The 23966-nt window shown below is 40.4% G+C and overlaps 1 protein-coding gene across 1 annotated transcript in view; it reads left to right on the forward strand.

Annotated features, from left to right (window-relative positions):
- LOC126482033 (dynein axonemal heavy chain 6-like) overlaps positions 1–23966 on the forward strand; it is a 1073010-nt gene that overhangs the window by 344777 nt on the left and 704267 nt on the right. The window contains exon 86 of the mRNA XM_050106005.1: positions 11014–11146. Coding sequence (XP_049961962.1) covers positions 11014–11146 — 133 coding nt within the window. The remainder of the gene's footprint in view (positions 1–11013; positions 11147–23966) is intronic.

Raw genomic sequence — 23966 nt, forward strand, 5'->3', positions numbered from 1 at the left:
ACAGGATGGGGACATGCGTACAGTGGTCACATAAGTGACAAGTTGCTCGACAAGATCATCTTAAAAGTACTCAGCAAGGGTCTCATCTTTGCAGTGACATGCAGAAACGTGCCTGTTGCAACTTTCATCAGTGCAGTCAAGCAAGCGACCAACAGGCTACCATACAGTGTGGCTGAAGAGATCCGTAGAGAGGCATGCAGGGCACTCATCAAGACAAAGCCATCCAAATCCAACATCTAATTCAATGAAAGGTTGGCACTCAGGCAATTCCGGGAGGAGGAAAGCAATATGGTGATGCCAGCAGACAAGGGGATCTCCACAGTCATCCTAAAGAAGACAGATTATGACAGAAAACTGCAACAACTTCTGGAGGATCCTGCATACAAACCAATAGAAAGTGACCCCATGGACAAAGTGGACAAAAAGACCAGGGCTCTGCTGTAGAAGACAGGCCTGCCTGAACAAGTCATCAGACAGCGACATTCCAAAGTGCCAGTATCACCTAGACTGTGTGGACTCTCCAAAGTTCACAAGAATGAGGTCAGTCTTCGACCTATTGTTAGCAATATCAGTGCTGCCACGTATCCTACTGCAAAATACCTAAAGAAAAGGCTGGCACCACATGTGGGCAAATGTGTGCACCACATTCGGAACTCAGAGGACTTCCTACAATGACTGAGGCAACTACATGTTGTGGACTCTGACATAATGGTCAGTTTCGATGTGGTGTCTCTCTTCACACGAGTACCACTGAATGACTCACTCGATCTTATTGGAGAGAGTTTCAATGGAGCTCTCCTCAAGTTATTCAGGCACATACTAACCTTGACATACTTCCCATATTGGGGGTAAATTTTCTGAGCAAATGGAAGGGGTGGCAATGAGCAGCCCTCTATCACCAGTTGTTGCCAACCTATTCATGGAAAGACTTGAAGAGGAGGCCCTTACATCGGCCACATATCAAACCAAGTGCTTTTTTTTAGATATGTGGATGATACCTTTGTCATTTGTCCCCATGGCAGGGAGAAGCTAGATGATTCTCTGGAACATCTGAATTCACACCACCCGAATATAACATTCACAATCAAACTTGAGAAGGATTGACAACTCCCATTCCTGGATGTATTAGTCAAGAGGAAGGCTGATGGCACATTTGGGCACAGCGTATACCGCAAATCAACACACATTGACTTATACCTGCAAGCCAACAGCTGCCACCATCTGGCACAGAAGAATGGAGTGCTCAAAACTCTGGTCCACAGAACATGTACTCTGTCTGACCCTGGCAGTTTGGCAGTGGAAATAGAACACTGACAGTTGGTGTTCAGCAGGAATGGGTTCTCATCTAGAAACATCCAGAAGGCGCTTTGACTTGCTAGTCAATCACAGGATCCAGAAGAAGAACCAGAAGAGATGAAGAGGGTGCCATACTTGCCATATGCTGGACAGATCTCTGCTGGGATCAGCAGAATTCTCATGAAACATGACATCAAGGGGGTATTTTGTCCACCCACTAAGATTGGGACAATGTTGGGGAATGTAAAGGATGACCTGGGGATATGGAAGCCAGGCATTTACAACATACCATGAGAATGTGCAATGTCATACATTGGCCAGACCACCAGGACTATGGACATCAGGTGTCAAGAACACCAGAGGCACACCAGACTCTAGACAGGCAACCAAATCAGCCATAGCAGAACACTGTCTAGAGCTCGGTCATTTGATGAACTACAATGACACCAAGATTGCCACACAGACACCTAGATATTGGGGTATGTCATAAAAGAGTCTATCGAGATCAAGATCACGGAGAATCTGTGACAATGGATACCAGCTCAGCACAGCCTGGGATCTGCTCCTGAACTTCTGAAAACTCAACGCAAAACACATCGAGATTTCACAAGAAATAGGAGAGGGGACCAAGAAAGTAACCACAAGACAGAGCACCAGAGACTACAGATTTGTCCTGACACTCCTGAGATGACAACCACAACCCTAGAGGATGTCCAAGCCTGGCGTGGACGTTGTTTGGAAAACCATTAATCAGAGGGAACCATCGGAGCCACACCTGGCGTGGGCGGACGTGAAACTGAACACTCAATGCGGCATGGACCGATCACGTAGCACCCAGCAAGAGACAGAAGTGGAAACTGAGGAAACAGAAATGAGACAGATCGCCAGACATCACAGACCAGTTTTGACAGACCTTAGATTGCGACCACGACCCCAGAGGACAGCTGCAGTGGGTGCGAATAGCATTTTGAACACCAGCGAGCAGAGGGGACCGTGGGAGCTGGGCCTGGCAATCACAGACCGTGAACAAAACACTCGACATGACGCACACCAGTTATGAAGCACCCATCAGGAAACAGAAATGGAGACCAAGGAAATAGGCAGGATGCAGAGCACCAGACACTACAGATGATGACTGCGACCCCAGAGAGTGGCCGAGCCGGACACAGACGGCAGTGGGAACACTGACGACCAAAGAGAACCCTGGAAGCTGTGTATGGTGGGTGCGGACCACGGTGGGAGCACCCAATGTGGTGTGGAGCAACTAGGGAGCATAAATACTGGACCATTCTCGGGTAGCACCTGAAGAAGACAGCGAGTTATGCCATGAAAATATCGTGTGAGAATGATGCGAACATCTGGTAGAAGTCCCCCCCGCCGCCCCCCCCCCCCCCACCCCCCCCTAAGACGGAAGAATCACAAGAAAAAGTTGCTTGCCATTGTTTGGTTTATCAACAAGTTGTGATGTGATGGACCACCATTCTCTGTGTTGGCTCACTAAGCTGAAAGACCCATCAGGTTGACTGTTGAGATGGGTACTGAGGCTTTGGCTGTATGAAGTCTTACTGGTATTCTGAGTCAGATGCAAACAAAAGGGCACCAAACTTCTTTCAAGAACTCATTTTGTGAAACACAGAATCCTGGATAAGATCACAGTTGTTGCTGCATTAAATGACATTTCAGCTGAACAGTGCAAAGAACTAGCATTGCTGAAAACCATACAGATGTTGGAGGAGGAGGAACCAAGCAAAGTAAATTCCATTTAAGAAACAGAACATTGAATAAGAGGAATTATTATCCAATGGGGCAGAAATGGTTGCTTGGCATCCCATCTAATATACAGCCAGATAACCTGAAGTATTTCCACAGTGCTCCAACATCTCGTCACCTGGGAATCACGTAGGCTCTAGACAGTATCAGACAGCGGTATTACATCATAAGTCTGTACTGATCCATTGAATGCTATGTGAGCCACTGTAGGGAATGCCGGTGATAGGAGCATGTTCTGCTGTTATCTCTGAGGCATCTCACGTCAACTGCACTTGCAGGACCACCATCCCACCAAATTGGAATAGACCTCTTGTGGATGTTCCCAAAGTCAACAAATGTGAATCAATGGATGATAGACTGCAATGGGTATATCACCCACTACACTGTCAACAAAGCTGTTTGGACTGAAAAAGCTCAGGAAATTGCAAATTTACAAGTAGAAGCCCTCACTTTGAAGCATGGAGCACCAGTTTGAACTATGGAGCACCCCTTGTGATGATTTCTGCTCGTGTAAAAGTTTACAAAATCAAGACAAGTGTTGGAGGTAATTTCAGTTTGTGACATCACCAACAAGATGACAACTGCCTACCATCCACAGACAAATCGTCTCACAGAATGCTTCAATAAAATTAATGTTGAACAGACATAATGATGTGCAGTACTGCCCATTGTGATATTTGGATAAAATAGAGCAGAGCAAGTCAGTGCAGGCTTCACACCATTCTCTCTGTTTGGCAGTCACAAAGCCAAAACATCAGTGAATACACCACTTTTCTCATGTCAACAGAACAATACTCAGGATGACTACATGAAACACCTCATCACCAGGACTAAGGACACAAGACAGCTTGCTTGCTTATGGCATCTGAATACCCAGGAGAAAAACCAAGAGTGCTGTGTTGTCAAGCACTGACAAGTGAGATACAGACTGGGAATTGTATCCTTTGTCACGTGACAGACATCACATATGAATCTGATCATTATGATCCTTCATCAAGAAAATAAACTTGCAGAGATGTTGTGCATGTCTTCTATGTGAAACCCAACTACACTCCTGATGCACGGAGTGATAGCGGGAGGCTCAAGGAAACTGATAAAAATCGATGATGACAAAGTTTCAACAGGAGCGTCTACCTTCTATGTCACCATAGTGAAGCAGATGTGAGGGGACAACCACAATTGGAGAATCCGCCAGCAGTGCCATACTGAGGACCAGTGACAAGATTTAAATGAAGCATACTGTTGTCAGCTCCATTGTGAAATTGAAACAGAGGATCAGGAGAGGAGCAATGCCATGTGTTACAGTATTAGCTGTACTGTGTAGTGGTTGGCTGGTTGGGCAGTCAACAAGCACAGAAACTAAACTGACTGACAGTAAGACACAGATAAGGCAAGCAAATCGTTGCCACCATTAGATGCCTCTTACATATGTATCAGACCATTGTTTTCATTTAATTTAAAATTACAAATTTCTTTGAGTAGTTCTTTAAAATTTGAAAACTTGTTCTTATTTACACTATGCTTACCTTATTACATTACTGTATATATGTACTCGGTAGTTACATCAATTGATCCCCCCCTCCCGGATCCCCATCTTGCCTCAAGAGATAAGTCTTGAAAATCAATGTGGGAGGGGGGAATAAGAAAATATAAATGACTTGATCACTGAAAACTGGAAATTGCGATGTCTTGACCTAGCAGAAAAGTGGGAGGTGGAGGGGGATAGGGAGTTGAATGGTGGAAGGGGGAGGAAGAGGAGAAGAAATATTGGGGAGGGGGGGGGGGGGGGGGTTAGCATGGACACTGCTAATTGGTGACAATATATACAGCATGGTTATCTAAAGCTAGGAGGTCCATAGCCATACCATTGTGACATTGATGCACTGTCTGTTGTGAGAAACACAGTTTATAGACTGGAGAGTATTGCTTCCTTGCCTTTCAATGTGATACTGTCAAATTTCAATAAAGAAATCTATAGTGACATGTAAGAAAGTGAAGCACATTTCAGCTGAAGGATTCAGTGTACATTTACACTGGCATCCATGTAGAGCTATTATAAATAGGAAATATTAAACTGGGCAGCATTTGATGTAACTATATTACTCTTCACCATTAAAATGTATAAATACTTTCATTACAGTACAGACAAGATAAGCAGGATTGTGTAACATACATTACGTAACCACTGCATAATGTGAACCATTATTCAAATTCTTTTGTGTAACATACATTACACAACCACTGCATAATGTGAACCATTATTCAAATTCTTTTTATGTCTTCCCAGCACAGTGAACCATAAGATTATATGGCATTTATCTACTTGGTTACATAGATGACTTAAAATAGGAATACAGTTTAAATTTTTTTCTCAAGAAATTGCTTTAAAGTTGGTATTACACAGGTTTTTAATTGTGTCAGAACTAGAACTTTTTAAAGGCTACTTACAAGTCACCATTTGTCTTCCAAAATATTAATAATACATAGATAATACTCAGTACCACAGATTCAGCACCCCCTATAGTGTATTGTATGGGTGGCCTTGATCACCTCCATGTGACATAACCACAGAATCAAGAAAACCTATTGTGTTGGAATGTGGATGCAAAATTTTAAATTACAATTTAGCTGAAGAACATAAAAGTGAGATCTTGTAGCATAAATCATATATGAATAAGAAATGTCACTGAAGACATACATTAGCAGTTTCTTGCTTTGGTGAATCTGGTATCGCAGCAGCACATATGGATGCATTTTAGTAAAAACTATTCTGGAAGTCTATTCGCATGCTCTACCCTGTACTATCATATCTTGTTGTGTAACATAAGACAGATGAAATAGGAATATAGTTTTAAGAAGTGGGTGAAATATATGAACAGGCTCATGTGACATAACCACAGAAACATGAAGTACACGTTGTGTAAGAATGTGAGCATAACACTGTAAATTACAATTCATGTCAAAATAGATAGATGGAATCTTGTACCACTAGTCAGATAAGTGCAAGAACCTTTGTTGGGGACGACATTTGTTATATCTTGCTTTGGTGAATCCTGCACAGCAGTTGTACAGATGGATGTGGGTAGTAAAAATTAAATAGAGCTTCCTGTGCTATACCTTATACCATCATATCATGTGATTGAACACAAGATAGAGGAAACAAATTACATACGTACAGTATTACAAGAGAGATGGCACATTTTCAAAAATCCTTATGTTACATTCTGTTCAGGTTATTATGTATTACCAGCAGAGCTTAAGAAACATATCTGTCTATTGCATCAGCATTATGAATGGATATGTGGAAATGGATGAATAATTGCTTGAATAATTGGAAAAATTGATTAGAAAAAATAGTTGACAAAATGTCGAAGGTAATTTATGAGTCTGTGCATTATCTTGGTTGAACTTTAACTGATACCAATACCAACAGACCTTTAATATCATTACATTCAAGGTCAATAAACATAATTTGCATTATGTACTGCTGCTTCCAGGAGTGTACGGTACCTAATAATCGCCGCAACCACTGAAATTGTTGATCTGTCACACAAAGCACAATATTTTAAATATAATTAAACCAAGTTTAGTATGTACTTATCAAGTCTTTCATTACCTTCACATTAATTCCGTTGTATTTAGTCTCAATTGTGACAATGTTGATGCAGGAACGCTCCACTGGATACTGCGTATTTATTCTTGTCTGCACCGAACCTACTGATTCAGGATCTCAGCAGCGAGTGAAATGATGAACAGATAGGAGTTGACCTCATAATGGTGTGAATAAATATTCCTTTTTAATAACTTTTTATAATACTTTTAATGAATGGTTAAAATGCACATTCTTAATAATGCTGGTATGATGGATCCATGTGTATGTCTGTACACTACCACTTACAGAAACAAAAGGATGAATATACATGAATTAACAAATTGAAGAGCATATTTCTTACTTTGTTTCATACAGATATTTAACAATATATGAAAACATTATCCCTGCCACAAAACAACTCGTTAATTTACCTTGGGTGGTGTCTATTACTCATTCAGTTTACATATAGCTTATATATAAGAAAAGAAAAGAACAAAAAAGTAGTATGATTCAATACAAATAGTGTAAGAGCCTGAGGTAAGAAATGAAGTATAATACTGGTTTTATTACCTAGATACAATGGTTACCTAAATTAAACAGTGGAAAACCCAGGATGGAATAATGAGTCTGGCCTTGGCAGCCAGAAACAGTGATCATTTGTGTCTGAGTCGCGTTTGTGTGTGTGTGTGTGTGTGTGTGTGTGTGTGTGTGTGTGTGTGTGTTGTCTGATTCAAGTGATGTCCTTTTTGGCCATTTGTTGTGCCTATCTGTAACTCAATATCTCCACTGTAGGGTGAGTAGCTACTATCCTTTTCACAATATTGTCATTATTCCATCTTTGATTTTCTTTTGTTTGTTTGCTTCATTGCATAATTTGATTGTCTATTAAGTTACATTTTTGCAGGGTAGTAGCATTTTACATTATTTTTTGGAGGTAAGTATTATCTAGGGACAGATTTTTATAAAGACCTAAAATTTGTTTACTATATTGTGTATATGTTAATCTAGTTGAAATCTGTTCTAATAAGCTTTATTGTAACTCAGGTTTTAAGAACCCTATGACAGCATTCATCCCTCACTGAGGATGAGCAATGCACCATATCATTTTCTTCAAATGAATTTTATTTAATATAGTCCCTTACCTTTGTATTGGGAGAAAACGTATTACAAACCTTATACCAGTAGATCATGTATGTTTTATAAATTTTTTTCTGCATTAAGTCTTCAGAGGGGCATAAATATTTGATTGGATATGGGAGCACTAGGAACTGCATAAGGAAGAGGGTTCCCTTTTAAATGCACAACTTATTTTTATTTGGGCTTTACTCCTGGGAGCAGTCAAAGTATTGTTTCCCAAATGAATTAGCAGTGATACAATGTCCTAAGCTCCTGAAAGGACACCCAAATGTATTTATGAAAATAATTAGTACAAAACACAATTAACAATACTTTTAAAAAATAGTGATTTTGTGCTTAACATTACTGCTGTCCCAATGCAGAAGTTTTAAGATTATAATGAGAATTGCAGTGGAATGACAGTACAATTTATACTGTTGAAAAATGAATGTGTACAACAGCTTATACTTATGTAATGAACTGAATTGAATTGAATAACAATAAAAATATGTTTCTTAGTTAATTTCTATAGAAGACATAACATGAGAATCTGAAAAGTTATGAAGTTGATAAGGAAATATTCTGTCAGGTCAAGCTTACATATTGCTACAGGGCAATGATACACATTACTAACACAAAATGAAAATTATGCTCAACTTGATATTTTATGATTCTTAAGGAATTAGCTGGCAGTTTATCAGTTCCAGTTTGGAATGTAATTGCTTTACTGAAAACTTATTATAGAAACATCCTTGTTGTAATTATACCATTGACAATGCTTCTGATGGATACAAGTGTATTTAAAACTCAGTTGTCAACCTTGTCTGTTGACAGTACTTACTATGTGAATAACTGTTAACATTTTCTGATTTCATCATTTTAGAACTGACTTAATATGTTTTGTTATGTTTGAATAGTTCTGTGGTAGTATGAAATGCACTCTAGCCTATCAGGACATAAGTTATATGTGTCTATATTAATATGATGAATACTGATCAGTCAAGTATTCAGCTTTGGCATGTTGTTGCTCAGCAAAAAAAGAGAAACTCTTAAGGGGAAATTTTAACTACAATGTGATATATCTTGATAGTTCATAGTAGGCTGTCAGGTCAAAAGGTTGAATGTATAGGGGTGCAGGAGAGGGGGCAGGTGTATACTATTATACAAAGAGTATGTTGCCAGGCTATTCTATATTAAGTAGACCTTATTACCTATGTTATGTAGATGCTGGCATAGGTATGTAATCACAAAATAGTTCACACCAGCACATGTATTTGCTCTGCTTGTGCAATCAAAGGCAATGTCAAATTTTATTATATTCTGTATTTTTATTATTTTTTGGTCTTTGACATGATGTGAGTTCACTTTTGCATTTAGAGGAGACTGTGGAGATGAAAAATGAACTGCTGCATTCACAGTCTTGATCACAATTTAAATTATTTAAATAGATAACTGGTTTTGGCTTTGCAGCCACCATTAGATCTTGTAAACGCAGCCAAACAAGATATGAGTAGTTAATAACTAAACAATGTGACAATGTAGGAAAAAATTGATTATTACTTACCATAAAGAAGACACATTAAACTACAGACAGCCACAATTACAAGACACTTACATAAAGCTTTCGGCCACAGTCTTCATGAGCAAAAGTGAAACATACACCATTCATACAAACAAACAAGCACATCTCACACACCCACATGAACACCAACTCCAGCATCTCATGCCAAAAGCTTTATGTAAGTGTCTTTTAATTGTGCCTGTCTGAAACTTAAGATGTCTTCCTTATGGTAAGAAGCAATCTGTCTTTTACCTACATTGTTCTTAGTTAATAACTGACCATTAAAGAGTACACATCCTCTGTGTTGCTGCCTTGATGAGACCTGACAATGGCAGCAGAGTTGAAATGGTTATCTGTTCATATAAACTAAAGTATGATCAAGATTGCAAATTCTACATCTTTTTGATGGTAATATATTCATATCATATGATGATGACCTACAAAGAATTTAAAACTTGCAATGATTCCATTTGTGTGACATGAGGCTCGGTGTTTCCATTAGGCAGCATGCCTGGTCTGTGTAATTTAGTAATTAGACTACTTAAGATCCACCGATAAATCATACTCTGAGGGTATATATGAACTAAGACTGAGAGAATTTCTTTTTTCATATCATTTTATCTAATATGTTTTGGGTAGTAAAATTAATGTAATTCAGACCAAATTATTAAGAAAGGAAAAGTGAAATTAATGCAGCAGTGCTCTTAAAATTTAACTATTCCCTGTATAGATCCTGTTAGCATATCTGTATTGCTTCTATGTTGCTAATCGACTATCCAGGAACCAGATACCTTGGGCAGGTTGCCTACCTAACTGCACCCCTATCTACCCCACAGATGGCTTCCTATTCTCCCACAAGTTACTAGATGCCCCCCCCCCCCCCTCCACCCACAACCCTCTACCCCACAGATGGCTTCCCATTCTCCCACAAGCTGCTAGATGCCCCCCAACCCCTCCCTTCATCTGGCCTCTCTCCAGCCCTGACCTGACCCCCACTCCACACCCCCACCTCACCCCAGTACACTCACCATGGGCCAGGAAAGAGCTGGCACTCAACTGAGCACAATGAAGGGAGACAGGAGTGTGCATGTGTGTGTGTGTGTGTGTGTGTGTGTGTGTGTGTGTGTGTGTGTGTGTGTGTGTTTTCTTCGTACAAACTTCAAGAAGGAGGTACATTCCAAAAGCTAGCCAGGTTCTGTACATTTTGTTTGTGTTTGTGTACCTATCAGTGATGCAGCACTTCTGCCTATTGGTGAATCTTCTCTTTTATTTCTAAATAATTCACTTAACCCATTAACTCATTTGTAAAAGAAATTTGAAGCTGTTACATACATGGGAGCTCAATTCCTTGAACAGTCAGAGTTTACTGGTTTTTTGCTGGTTCATGTATGTAGATTTCTATTTTCTTTAAATATTTGTTACAAAATATAAGTTTTTAAAAATGTACATGGGATTCTTTGTTGACAGCAGCAACACATGCTAGTTGGCAGATTCTCTGTCAATGCAAATAAATATAATTTCATTATACATTATACATTATAGTCTGTTGATGATTTTTTATTTATTCCTTGTTTATATACCGTAATATATTCTTTTTGTCCTGTCTTACTTCATTAATCTCTTTTATTCTACAGTTGAAATTAGTGATAAATTTGATGATGGAAGGTTTCCTTTCCAGCTCTTATTGCAGAAGTAATCCTTTATTCTGAAGGTTTTGAGTCATCCAAGAATCTTGCAAACAAGATGGTGCAAATGTATAAACTATGCAGTGAACAACTATCTCAGCAGGATCACTATGACTTTGGGATGAGGTACGGGTAGAAGTTGACATTTACTTAAATACGAAAATTGTTTCTTACTATTCCACAGACAATGTTGTTTTGTTATTCATAATACATGACTCATGAAAGACAGGTACTTGAGTTTGAGACCAGATCTATCACATGATTTAGTCCTAAAACTGTAATACGGTGTATGCTGTGGCTAAAAATTAATACATATTATTTTATATCTAAAAACAAAGATGATGTTACTTACCAAACGAAAGTGCTGGCATGTCGATAGACACACAAACAAACACAAACATACATACAAAATTCAAGCTTTCGCAACCAACGGTTGCTTCATCAGGAAAGAGGGAAGGAGAGGGAAAGATGAAGTGATGTGGGTTTTAAGGGAGAGGGTAAGGAGTCATTCCAATCCCGGGAGCGGAAAGACTTACCTTAGGGGGAAAAAAGGACGGTATACGCTCGCGCGCACACACACACACACACACGATATATCCATCCGCACATACACAGACACAAGCAGACATATGTAAAGGCAAAGAGTTTGGGCAGAGATGTCAGTCGAGGTGGAAGTACAGAGGCAAAGATGTTGTTGAATGACAGGTGAGGTATGAGCGGCGGCAACTTGAAATTAGCGGAGGTTGAGGCCTGGTGGGTAACAAGAAGAGAGGATATACTGAAGGGCAAGTTCCCATCCCCGGAGTTCTGACAGGTTGGTGTTAGTGGGAAGTATCCAGATAACCCGGATGGTGTAACACTGTGCCAAGATGTGCTGGCCTTGCACCAAGGCACGTTTAGCCACAGGGTGATCCTCATTACCAACAAACACTGTCTGCCTGTGTCCATTCATGCGAATGGACAGTTTGTTGCTGGTCATTCCCACATAGAATGCATCACAGTGTAGGCAGGTCAGTTGGTAAATCACGTGGGTGTTTTCACACGTGGCTCTGCCTTTGATCGTGTACACCTTCCGGGTTATAGGACTGGAGTATTTGGTGGTTGGAGGGTGCATGGGACAGGTTTTACACCGGGGGCGATTACAACGGTAGGAGCCAGAGGGTAGGGTAGGTGGTTTGGGGATTTCATAGGGATGAACCAAGAGGTTACGAAGGTTAGGTGGACGGTGGAAAGTCACTTTTGGTGGAATGGGTAGGATTTCATGAAGGATGGATCTCATTTCAGGGCAGGATTTGAGGAAGTTGTATCCCTGCTGGAGAGCCACATTCAGAGTCTGATCCAGTCCCAGAAAGTACCCTGTCACAAGTGAGGCACTTTTGGGGTATCTCTGTGGGAGGTTCTGGGTTTGAGGGGATGAGGAAGTGGCTCTGGTAATTTGCTTCTCTACCAGGTCGGAAGGGTTGTTGTGGGATGCGAAAGCTGTTTTCAGGTTGTTGGTGTAATGGTTCAGGGATTCCGGACTGGAGCAGATTCGTTTGCCACAAAGACCTAGGCTGTAGGGAAGGGACCGTTTGATGTGGAATGGGTAGCAGCTGTCATAATGGATGTACTGTTGCTTGTTGGTGGGTTTGATGTGGACGGACGTGTGAAGCTGGCCATTGGACAGATGGAGGTCATCGTCAAGGAAAAGGCATGGGATTTGGAGTAGGACCAGGTGAATCTGATGGAACCAAAGGAGTTGAGGTTTGAGAGGAAATTCTGGAGTGCTTCTCCACTGTGAGTCCAGATCATGAAGATGTCATCAATAAATCTGTACCAAACTTTGGGTTGGCAGGCCTGGGTAACCAAAAAGGCTTCCTCGAAGCGACCTATGAATAGGTTGGCGTATGAGGGGGCCATCCTGGTACCCATGGCTGTTCCCTTTAATTGTTGGTATGTCTTGCCTTCGAAAGTGAAGAAGTTGTGGGTCAGGATGAAGCTGGATAAGGTAATGAGGAAAGAGGTTTTAGGTAGGGTGGCAGGTAATCGGCATGAAAGGAACTGCTCCATCGCAGTGAGGCCCTGGACGTGCAGAATATTTGTGTATAAGGAAGTGGCATCAATGGTTACAAGTATTACAAGGATGGTTTCCGGGGGTAACAGATTGGGTAAGGATTCCAGGCGTTCAAGAAAGTGGTTGATGTCTTTGATGAAGGATGGGAGACTGCATGTAATGGGTTGGAGGTGTTGATCTACGTAGGCAGAGATACATTCTGTGGGGGCTTGGTAACCAGCTACAATGGGGCGGCCGGGATGATTGGGTTTGTGAATTTTAGGAAGAAGGTAGAAGGTAGGGGTGCGGGGTGTCGGTGGGGTCAGGAGGTTGATGGAGTCAGGTGAAAGGTTTTGTAGGAGGCCTAGGTTCTGAGGATTCCTAGAAGCTCCGCCTGGTCATCAGGAATGGGATTACCTTGGCAAACTTTGTATGTGGTGTTGTCTGAAAGCTGACGCAGTCCCTCAGCCACATACTCCCGACGATCAAGTACCACGGTCGTGGAACCCTTGTCCGCCGGAAGAATGACAATGGATCGGTCAGCCTTCAGATCACGGATAGCCTGGGCTTCAGCAGTGGTGATGTTGGGAGTAGGATTAAGGTTTTTTACAAAGGATTGAGAGGCAAGGCTGGAAGTGAGAAATTCCTGTAAGGTTTGGAGAGGGTGATTTTGAGGAAGAGGAGGTGGGTCCCGCTGTGATGGAGGACGGAACTGTTCCAGGCAGGGTTTAATTTGGATAGTGTCTTGGTGAGTTGGATCATTAGGAGTAGGATTAGGATCATTTTTCTTCCTCGCAAAGTGATATTTCCAGCAGAGAGTACGAGTGTAGGACAGTAAATCTTTGACGAGGGCTGTTTGGTTGAATCTGGGAGTAGGGCTGAAGGTGAAGCCTTTGGATAGGACAGAGGTTTCGAATTGGGAGAGAGGTTTGGAGGAAAGGTTAACTACTGAATTAGGGTGTTGTGGTTCCAGATTGTAATGATTAGAATTTTGAGGTTTTGGGGGGAATGGAGCTGGAAGTGGGAGATTGAGTAGATGGGAGAGACTGGGTCTGTGTACAATGAGAGGAGGTTGAGGTTTGCTGGAAAGGTTATGAAGGGTGAGTGAGTTGCCTTTCCAGAGGTGGGAAACCAGGAAATTGAATGGTTTTTTGAGGTGGAGGGTGGAATGCTGTTCTAATTTGCGGTTGGCCTGTAGGAGGATGCTCTGAACAGCCGGTGTGGATGTGGGAGAGGAAAGATTGAGGACTTTTATTAAGGATAGGAATTAGCGGGTGTGTTCATTGGCTGAGTTGATCTGTACTTGAAGGATTAGGTGGGTGACAGCAATGGATGGTTCAGTTTGGATCTGGTATAGAGACTGATGGAAAGAAGGGTTACAGCCAGAGATGGGAACTTTAAGTGTGAGGCCTTTGGGGGTAATGCCAAATGTCAGACAAGCCTGCGTAAATAAAATATGGGAGCGTAATCTTGCTAGAGTGAAGGCACGTTTGCGGAGGGAATGTAAATAAAACTTAATGGGGTCGTTGTGGGGATGTTGTGAGGGTGACATTGTATTAGAAGGTGGAAAGTGTAACATGAGGCTGAAATGAAAATGAAAATATATGGCGAGAGATAAAGGTGAACTAGAAAGCAACTACCCATTCCACATCAAACAGTCCCTTCGCTACAGCCTAGGTCTTTGTGGCATACAAGTCTGCTCCAGTCCGGAATCCCTGAACCATTACACCAACAACCTGAAAACAGCTTTCGCATCCCGCAGCTATCCTCCCGACCTGGTACAGAAGCAAATTACCAGGGCCACTTCCTCATCCCCTCAAACCCAGAACCTCCCACAGAAGAACCCCTAAAATGCCTCACTTGTGACAGGATACTTTCCAGGACTGGATCAGACTCTGAATGTGGCTCTCCAGCAGGGATACGACTTCCTCAAATCCTGCCCTGAAATGAGATCCATCCTTCATGAAATCCTCCCCACTCCACCAAGAGTGTCTTTCCGCCTTCCACCTAACCTTCATAACCTCTTGGTTCATCCCTATGAAATCCCCAAACCACCTTCCCTACCCTCTGGCTCCTACCCTTGTAACCGTCCCCAGTGTAAAACCTGTCCCATGCATCCTCCAACCACCACCTACTTTATTGTGTTTCTTTAACGTTAAATGAGTATATTTGCCGTATCTCGTATTACTCCAGTACTATCCATTTTTTAAAATATTCTTCATAGCATGCTTGAAGTATATGTATGTCATGCAAAATGTTTACTTCCCCAAATTTTGTAATTTTCATACTGTTATCAGCTTGAGAAATGCAATATAATTCTTCTTACTACCTTAGATTTTTCATATTACAAACTCCTTTGAGCAGTTGCTAACAAGATATTTGGTTAATGAGACTGCTTATTTACAAAGTAGCATCAAAGAAGCTTCTTTCTTGGTATATTTTTACCTGCCTTTTTATGCAACAGCTTTTCTAATTTCTATGACTCTTGTGTTTGCCATGTTTAAATCCAGAAGAATATTTAGTTTGTCTGTATCAAGCTTCTGCTCAGTGCAGTCAGACAGAATGGCTTGCCTGCACTGACCTGCAGAAGGTGAAATTCCACTACCATCATTAGATATATAAATAAACAGAAAAAACTATCATAGCTGTTGGAACTATTAGTTCCTTCCTCATGGAATGCAGAGGGGTATATTTGGGAAGGTTAGTAAGGTTGAGCGTATCACTCACACCCCAGGATTGAAGGAATCAACCTGTTGTCAGGATGAGGGGAGACAAAATTAAGAGACAGGAGCGAGAAAGAGTTGGAGGTCGAAAACTTTACACTGTGCCACTTTCAGTTCAGAGACTATAGATGGACAGCATGAAAAGTGAAAAGCAAAATGAATAGTGCAGTTGAGATTAGTGCAATCATAACTAGGAAGAAAGTGGAAAAGAAGACTGGGGAAACCAAAAAGAGCAAAAAAGTTTTTTTTTGGTGGGAGGGGGGGCGGGATGGATGAAAATGAAAGCTGAAAATTAATACAAAAATTAAATGAGTAAAAAAAAGAAAGAAAATTGAAATTAAAAAGTGCACTTTTTTAACAAGAAAGCGCTTACATGCCAGATCTGGAAACCCACTGCTTTACTTATGCATTATTTGCTGGGAGTTAACAACTTGAGAATGTAATATATGAACTGATGTTAAATCCCTCAGGGTGCCAGGATGCAAGGATATGTTTGGACAGGATGTTCCCATATCTGGAGTTCAAGGAGATTAGTTTTTTGAGGGAGGACCCAAACAGTCCACGTAATGTTGCAGATACTAAAGTCCAATGAGTTATGATATAGTACAAGCCTGTTTAGAAGGTGGCTAGGTGAGCACAAGCACTCATGCTCTCTCGCCATCTGGTGAGTGCTTGCAGTAAAATGTAGTGGTTGTATGTCATTACATATCACAGGGAAAGTGTGTACTGTGCACTGACTTCAGAGCAATAACTGTCTATTATGTTCTCTCTAATCTTATAGATGCAAGTCTGTGTACTTAATGGAGCAATGTTTAAATTTGTGAATAGCTCATTTTAAGTAGATAAAAATCAGCATGATGGCTGGATTTGGAACTTCAAAGTGAAGGTCAGACACATAAACATTAATTTACAGTATGTCAGTGTATGATGCCCAGCTGTATTAACAATGTACAGACCTACACTACGACAGGCACTTGCATGACAAGCTTCATAATTAAATAAGTCTCATGGACTTGTATAAAAATTTTTTGTCAACAGAAATTTCCATGATTTTACAAGTTTTCAGATATGATTATGTTGATGTTTGGACGTACATATGTGAACAACTTCTTTCCACACTTAAGAGAATGAAATCCACCCACAGAAGCTCACTGACAGACTTCAACTTCAAAGCTCTTTGTCAAATCAAGAATACTCAGAAAGTGGTACATGACATTGGCATTTTAGTGAAAAGCAAAATTAGTAGTTTTTATTGACATCCAGTGATTGTATGGTTAATGTGTGGAAAAACTGTCATGAAATGCAAGTTGATGTCCATTTAAAATGTGTCTGAAAATGACATTCACCATAATTTTGCATAAGTTGTGAGAAGTATAATGATTTGCACTTGGCTGCCCAACATCAGTGTCCACAGAATAGATTAATTGACTGCAGTTTCTCATGTGGAGCTACCTGGTTTCATTTACCTACCTGCCCTTCCCACTGCTTCATCACTCACTATGAGCTGGCTGCTTCCTCTTTGCTGTGACATCAGCCTGAACTAGCTCACGTGAGTAGATGGAGCATGTTCAGTATCAGAATACTGGGTATTTCTAACACAAGTAGTTCTTCTATGTTCATATACATGCTCAGACAATTAGTTGTCATTATTTCTATATAAAATATCATTTAGTAAGCACATGTTTGTTGTTAAAGAGCATGCTTGGTTTCACTTGTTTCCCTGCCTTTGGTGTTGTAGTATTTACTAATAATAAGGCTTGAGTGAGTGACAGTAGATAGTTGCATGGTGCAGATTTTACAAAAAGGATGATTGTATGTGTACAAACCTTGGAGTAGGGACCAGATGATCTTTGTAGTGGAACGTATCACAAATTTTCAGTGAAATTCAAAGTGTTGTGTCAAGTACTATTGTTTAGTATAAATGGAACTTGTAAAAACAGTAGTGTTCTTCAGAATATTACTACATTTTCTGTACTCAGCAAATTCCTACATTGCAAGAAATGGTAAACAGGAAAGCTAACAACAGCATGTCCAGCTACAGTGCAGCAGCAGTTGTGGTGACCTGTTCCAGCCTATGGTGGAAGGCGGAGCTTCTGTTCTAGAAACTGTAAAACAGGTCTGCTCCCACACGAATGCTGTCCTCCACAACAAAGTTTCCCCCCAACTTCAATGTCTGCACTTTAGCAGATGCAGTAATGGTAGCACTCTCAGTTAAAATTCATGAAATGTTCACAAGAAATATTGCAGATTTTAGCTCCATAAAAAGGACTGTGTTTGATTATGAGCAGAGGCACAAGTTTTAAGAGCTGTCTTTTATGACTGACAAATGAAAACATTATCAAAGGCAAAATAAGCAGCAGCTGTCCAGTGTAGCAGAAGATGAGGCAGAAGGCACAGACATCTTCCTCATATCAGTGGCAAATGAAAAATTAGGTTTGGATGTAAGCAAGGTATGCATTGGAAAAAGCCATCAAGTGGGATGAATAATGTAAGATGCTAATATACATTAGCCAGTGATTATAAAGGTCACCTCAAACTGGGCAGTGGCTGAGATCTTTATCCACAAGAAAAATTAACCAAAACAGGGTTAACAATATGAGATTATTTGAATTTGTAGACCCAGGATGGCAGCATAATTATCAATATCACTGACAACTTGGTGGTAGTCAGGCTGATGTAAAAGGCCAAACAGTGTTTACTTAACAGCTGGTATACAACTTGTGTCATTACACAGGTGGATCTTCCTTTGATAGTATATGTTTTGGAGTTACAGAACTGGTATAGGTGGTGGTAGAAGGGTGCAGAGTGCAAGTGTTGCAGTGAGCATGGTCATGGGGGTAGGAGCACAGGGTAGGGAGATGGGTGCAGAGAGAGCATATGTCTGACAAGGATATTAAGGAGATCGGGAGGGTGACAAAAAGCTATTCTAGATGCGGTGGGAAAAATCTCAGACATAATGTATCTCATTTCAGGGCATGATTTGAGGAATCCATGACCTTGTCAAAATAGCTGATTAATACATTGCAGTCCGAGTCACCAGAGATGTGCCCCGAAATTGTTTTTTGGAGGGTTCAGCGGTACCAGAATTGGATGTAATGGCCCGGGAAATCTGCTTTTGAACTAGGCTGGTGGGGTAATTACATCCAGTGAAGGCTGATGTGAGAATGGTGGTGTATTGCTGTAAAGAGTCTGTCTTGAATGCCAAGGCTGTATGGGAGGGAACATTTGACGTGGAGAGGATGGCAACTGCCAAAATGTAAGTACTGTTGTTTGTTAGTAGATTTGATGTGGACAAAAGTGTGTAGCTGGCCTTTAGTGAGAATGAGGTCAAGATCAAGGAAAGTGGCATTGGATTCAGAATAGCACCATATGGAATTTAATTGGGAGGAGGTATTTAGAGGTTCCAGGAATGTTAAAAGGTCAGCCTCACCATGAAGCCATATGGCAAAAATGTCAGCAGTGTGTCTAAACTGAACCAGGGGCTAAAGGTTTATGGATCCCAGGAAAGCCCCCTCCAAGCAAGCAATGGAAAGGTTGGTAAAGGAAGGAGCCATCTTGTTTCCAATGGCCACACACCTAATCTCTTAATATGCCTGCCCCTCAAAGGTGAAGTAGTTGTTAGTAACTACAAAATTGTATTAGGTTGAGCAGGAAGTATGTCATAGGTTTGGAGTCATGTGGGCACTGACTGAGGAAATGTTCATTAGCAAACAGACCATGTATGTGGGGGATGTGGGTATTGAGGGAGGTGGCCCACACACACGCACACACACACACACACACACACACACACACACACACACACACACACACACACAATTGCCAATTACAGTATCTCTGGCCAAAATACCATCTGGCCAGAGATGCTGCAGTTGGCAGGGAGGCCATGAGGTGTGCTTGCTTGCCACATATTTATAACAAATTATACTGAATTGAAACTTTTACACATTTTCTTTACTGCTGCTAAACCAATAACTAATACTTTCCATACTTGCAGTTGTCTTTAATTTTTTCAGTAATGCTTTTTAACAAATTCACATACTTTTTTTTAAATTTTTGGCTTACCTCAATTTCTATGTTATTTTGTACTGAAAGAACTTTGTCATTTTACAGAAATTTTGCTTTATTACTATAGCTGAAGATAAAACAAGAGATTATTTAATTTTAGTGACCATACCATTAAAATAATGTTCTCACCCTTCGTCTTCAAATGTTTTAACATTAGGGTACACTGAAATGAACACAGTGGGAGATTACAATTTTTATTACAAATTACGGATAGGGGAGTTGGAGAACACAGTGATCCAAGGAAATAAAGGAATTACCCACTTGGGGAGGCACTACTTACCAATTAGTATATTCACAAATGTTCACTGAACACACTACCTATGCAGTGGTCCACAGTTACATTGACTCATGCTCCTCCATCTAGATCTTAGTCTTGTTATTCAAGTCAGTTGCAGGGATAACAAAACCAACAGCAAATTCATTGAACACTCCATCATCTACAATTAATACTCCATAAAATTCAACAATTACATTGAAAACTAATTTTTGCATATCGTTTACACCATTGTCAACTTCTACCAATGTGGACATAATTTAACAACATTCTTATTTAATTTAGAAATCCTTATCTTTCCAAAATTTTCTTTCCTTACCTGTACACTTTTTTTGAATTATACTTACTTTAGTTTCAACTAATTGCATTTCGTTTACCTTATTGCTAACAACACAAGTCTTACACTCCTTCATCACACTTTCTCAACAGTTTCATTCCCTATCGGAACACATCTGGTCTCACCATTATAAAGTTACCAGCATGTCATTAATACTTTCTATAACTCAATAACATTTTACAATAATGTCAACTTGTACACATTATCATTCACTACTTGAATACACTCTCTTTCAGTGTTAGCAAAGTTATCAACATTTACATTACCATAATTGTTTTGTGAACTACACCAAACATCTCCACCATTTCTTTGGTTCATATCAGAAATCAGTTCAAAACAACAACAACAAAGTCCATCTGTTTTTTACATTCAATTTCAGTTTCATTTTCTTTCTACATCAAGTCAATACCAAGAACATTTAATTCCATACTCATATTTTCAGGAACATTTTCTAATATATATTGTAAACAAATTTGCACTGAAGCTGGAATATTGTTCAAAGCTGACTTAATGTTACAAATGTATCTTCTGTTATCATCACTACTTTCACCAGACTCCTGATTACTTTCTTTAACTTCTGATACACTGCTATACATTTCATTTCTTGTGGCCCTTCCAAATATGTCAGATTTTTATACTTGCTTTTAACTTTAACACAGGGACCTGTCCCATTTTCAACACATTCCACACACAAATTGTTCACTACCACTGATTTTTAAATTTGTTGCTCATGATTTCTTATTCATGCTAGTTTTCTCACAGCGTGATCTAGAGGTGGGGCACCATTTGTAAATGTATTAGCCTGATTTCAGAGTAAAGTTCCTTTGTGACACATGCAGAATTGCTGTCTCATAGTCTGAAAGTATCTTGAATGGTGACCCTACTTTTCAATAACATACCTAAAGTAGATTTATAGTCACATTTATTTTCCTTAAATTGTATTTGAGTAATGACCAGTTTATTTTAAACTTCTATTTATATTTCACAAACACCACACTAGTACATACATACTGCAATTATTGTCAGTGGCAGCATAGCCCATAAGTGGTTCTGTGGCAATCATGACACAGTTCTTTACAAATATCATCCCACAAATCACAGTTCATAAGACAATAGGTGACTATGTACAGTTCTCGAGTCAACCAAGAACACATTGAAACAAATATGACTTTTATGCACTCTGTGACAAATTTATGTAAATTGAGTTCATTATTACCACAAACATTTATAGATATGTAACCAACCTTTTGCAGTTCATGGATTCTATAACAACAAAAACAGTCAATTATTGAAAAAATTATTTAATAGGATAGGTAAAAAAATCTACTCACCAAGTGACAACAGAACACACACGTAAAAGATGGTTGTAATTGGCAAGCTTTCAGAGCCAGAGGCTCCATCTTCAGGCAGAAGGTTTGAAGGGGAGGGAAGAAGAGTGAAGGAAAAGGACTGGAGAGGTCTAGGAAAAGGGGTTGATTTTGAGAAAGTCACCCAGAACTGCGGGGAGATTTACCGTGTGGGAGATTTACCGTATGGGATGAGAAAGAAAGACTGATTGCTGGGGACTGCATCAGAGAAGATTTGAAAACCTGAGAGCTTAAAGATGCAAGACAGGGTAATATGTAGACAAAGATTACTGCATTAAGATCATGCACGAGTTAATAAGAGTGAAAAGCTAAGTGCATGGTATGTAACAGAGGTGGGAGGGGAGCGGTGAAAAATAGATGGGAAAGACAATGAAAGAAGTAGAAAACTAAAACGAAGTGAAGCAAAGACTAGTTACAGAGAAGAAATGCTGAGACGGAAGAAATTAACATACATTAAGGCCAGATGGGAAGCGAGAACCAAGGATGTGTTGTAGTGCGAGTTCCACCTACATAGTTTTGAGAAACTGGTCTCTGCGGGAAGAATCCAGGTAGCACATGTGGTGAAACAGATGCCGAGGTCACAAATGTCATATTGTAAGGCATGCTCTAAAACAGGATTTTGCGAGTTGCCAGTACACACCCTTTGCCTATGCCCATTCATCCTAATTGATAATTTAGTGGTAGTCATGCTGATGTATAAGGCTAAACAGTGTTTACATAACAGCTGGTGTATGACGTATCATTTCACAGGCAGCTCTCTCTTTGATCTTATATGTTTTGCAGTTATAGGGCTGTTTTAGGTGGTGGCACGTGGGTACGTAGGGCGAGTCTTACAGCAGAGATGGTCACAGGGGTAGTTGCCATAGGGTAGAGAGACGGAAAGCTATTCTAGGTGTGGTGGGCAAAATTTCAGACAGAATGGATCTCATTTCAGGGCATGATTTTAGGATATAAAGGCCTTGTCAAAGTAGCTGATTAACACATTCCAGACCACAATAATACTGAGTTACCAATGCTGTGCTTCGAAGTTGTTTTTTGGAGGGATCAGCAGAACAAGGATTGGCTGTGATGGCCCAGGAAATCTGCTATTTAACTAGGCTATTGGGGTAATTACGTGCAGTCAAGGCTGAGGTAAGAATGGTCGTATATGGCTGTAAAGTGTCTGCATCTGAACAAATATGTTTGCCTTGGATGCCAAGGCTGTATGGGAGGGAATGTTTGACAATGAAATGATGGCAGCTATCAAAATGTAAGTACTATTGTTTGTTGATAGGTTTAATGTGGATGGAAGTGCGTAGTTGACCTTTCATTGAGGACGAGATCAGCACCAAGGAAAGTGGCATGAGATTTGGAATAGGACCATGTGAAATTTAATTTGGAGAAGTTATTCAGAGATTCCAGGAATTTTAGCAGGTCCACCTCAGCATGAGTCCATATGGTAAAGTTGTCATCAATGTATCCAAGCCAAACCAGAGGCTGAAGACTTATGGATCCCAGGAAAGCCCCCTCCAGGCAACCCATTAAAAGGTTGGCATAGGAACTAGCCATACTAGTTCCCATGGCCATAGTGCTAATCTGTTTGTATGTCTGCCCTCAAAGATGAAGTAGTTGTTGGTAAGTATAAAGTTGACTAAGGTGAGTACGAAGGATGCCATAGGTTTGTTCTTAGGTGGGCACTGTCTGAGGAAATGTTCAGCAACAGACAGACCATTAGAGTGAGATTGCATCACTGGTGACAAGCACAGTGTGTGGTGGGAGTGGTATGGGCACAGATTTCAGATGATCCAGGAAATGGATGGTATCTTTGATGTAGGAGGGGAGTCTTTGTACTATGTGTTGCAGGTGTTCATCAGCTAAGGCAGATATATGTTCGGTGGGAGCTTTGAAGGCAGCGACTGTAGGATGGCCAGGATGATTGGGTTTGTGGACTGTAGGAAGAAGGTAAAATGTGGCAGTGTGTAGTTTGGGATGGGGTGAGAAGTTGTAGGGACTGAGGTGTTAGTCCTAGTGAGGGGCCTGAGGTTTTAAGGAGGGACTGCAGGTAAGTTTGAATCACAGAGATGGGATCTTGATGAGAAATGCTCTAGGTAGAGGTGTCAGACAGCTGGTGCAGACCTTCACTAACATACTCTTTTTGGAACATAT

The sequence above is a fragment of the Schistocerca serialis genome, chromosome 5, assembly GCF_023864345.2.
Source record: "Schistocerca serialis cubense isolate TAMUIC-IGC-003099 chromosome 5, iqSchSeri2.2, whole genome shotgun sequence".
Taxonomy (NCBI): Eukaryota; Metazoa; Arthropoda; class Insecta; order Orthoptera; family Acrididae; genus Schistocerca; species Schistocerca serialis.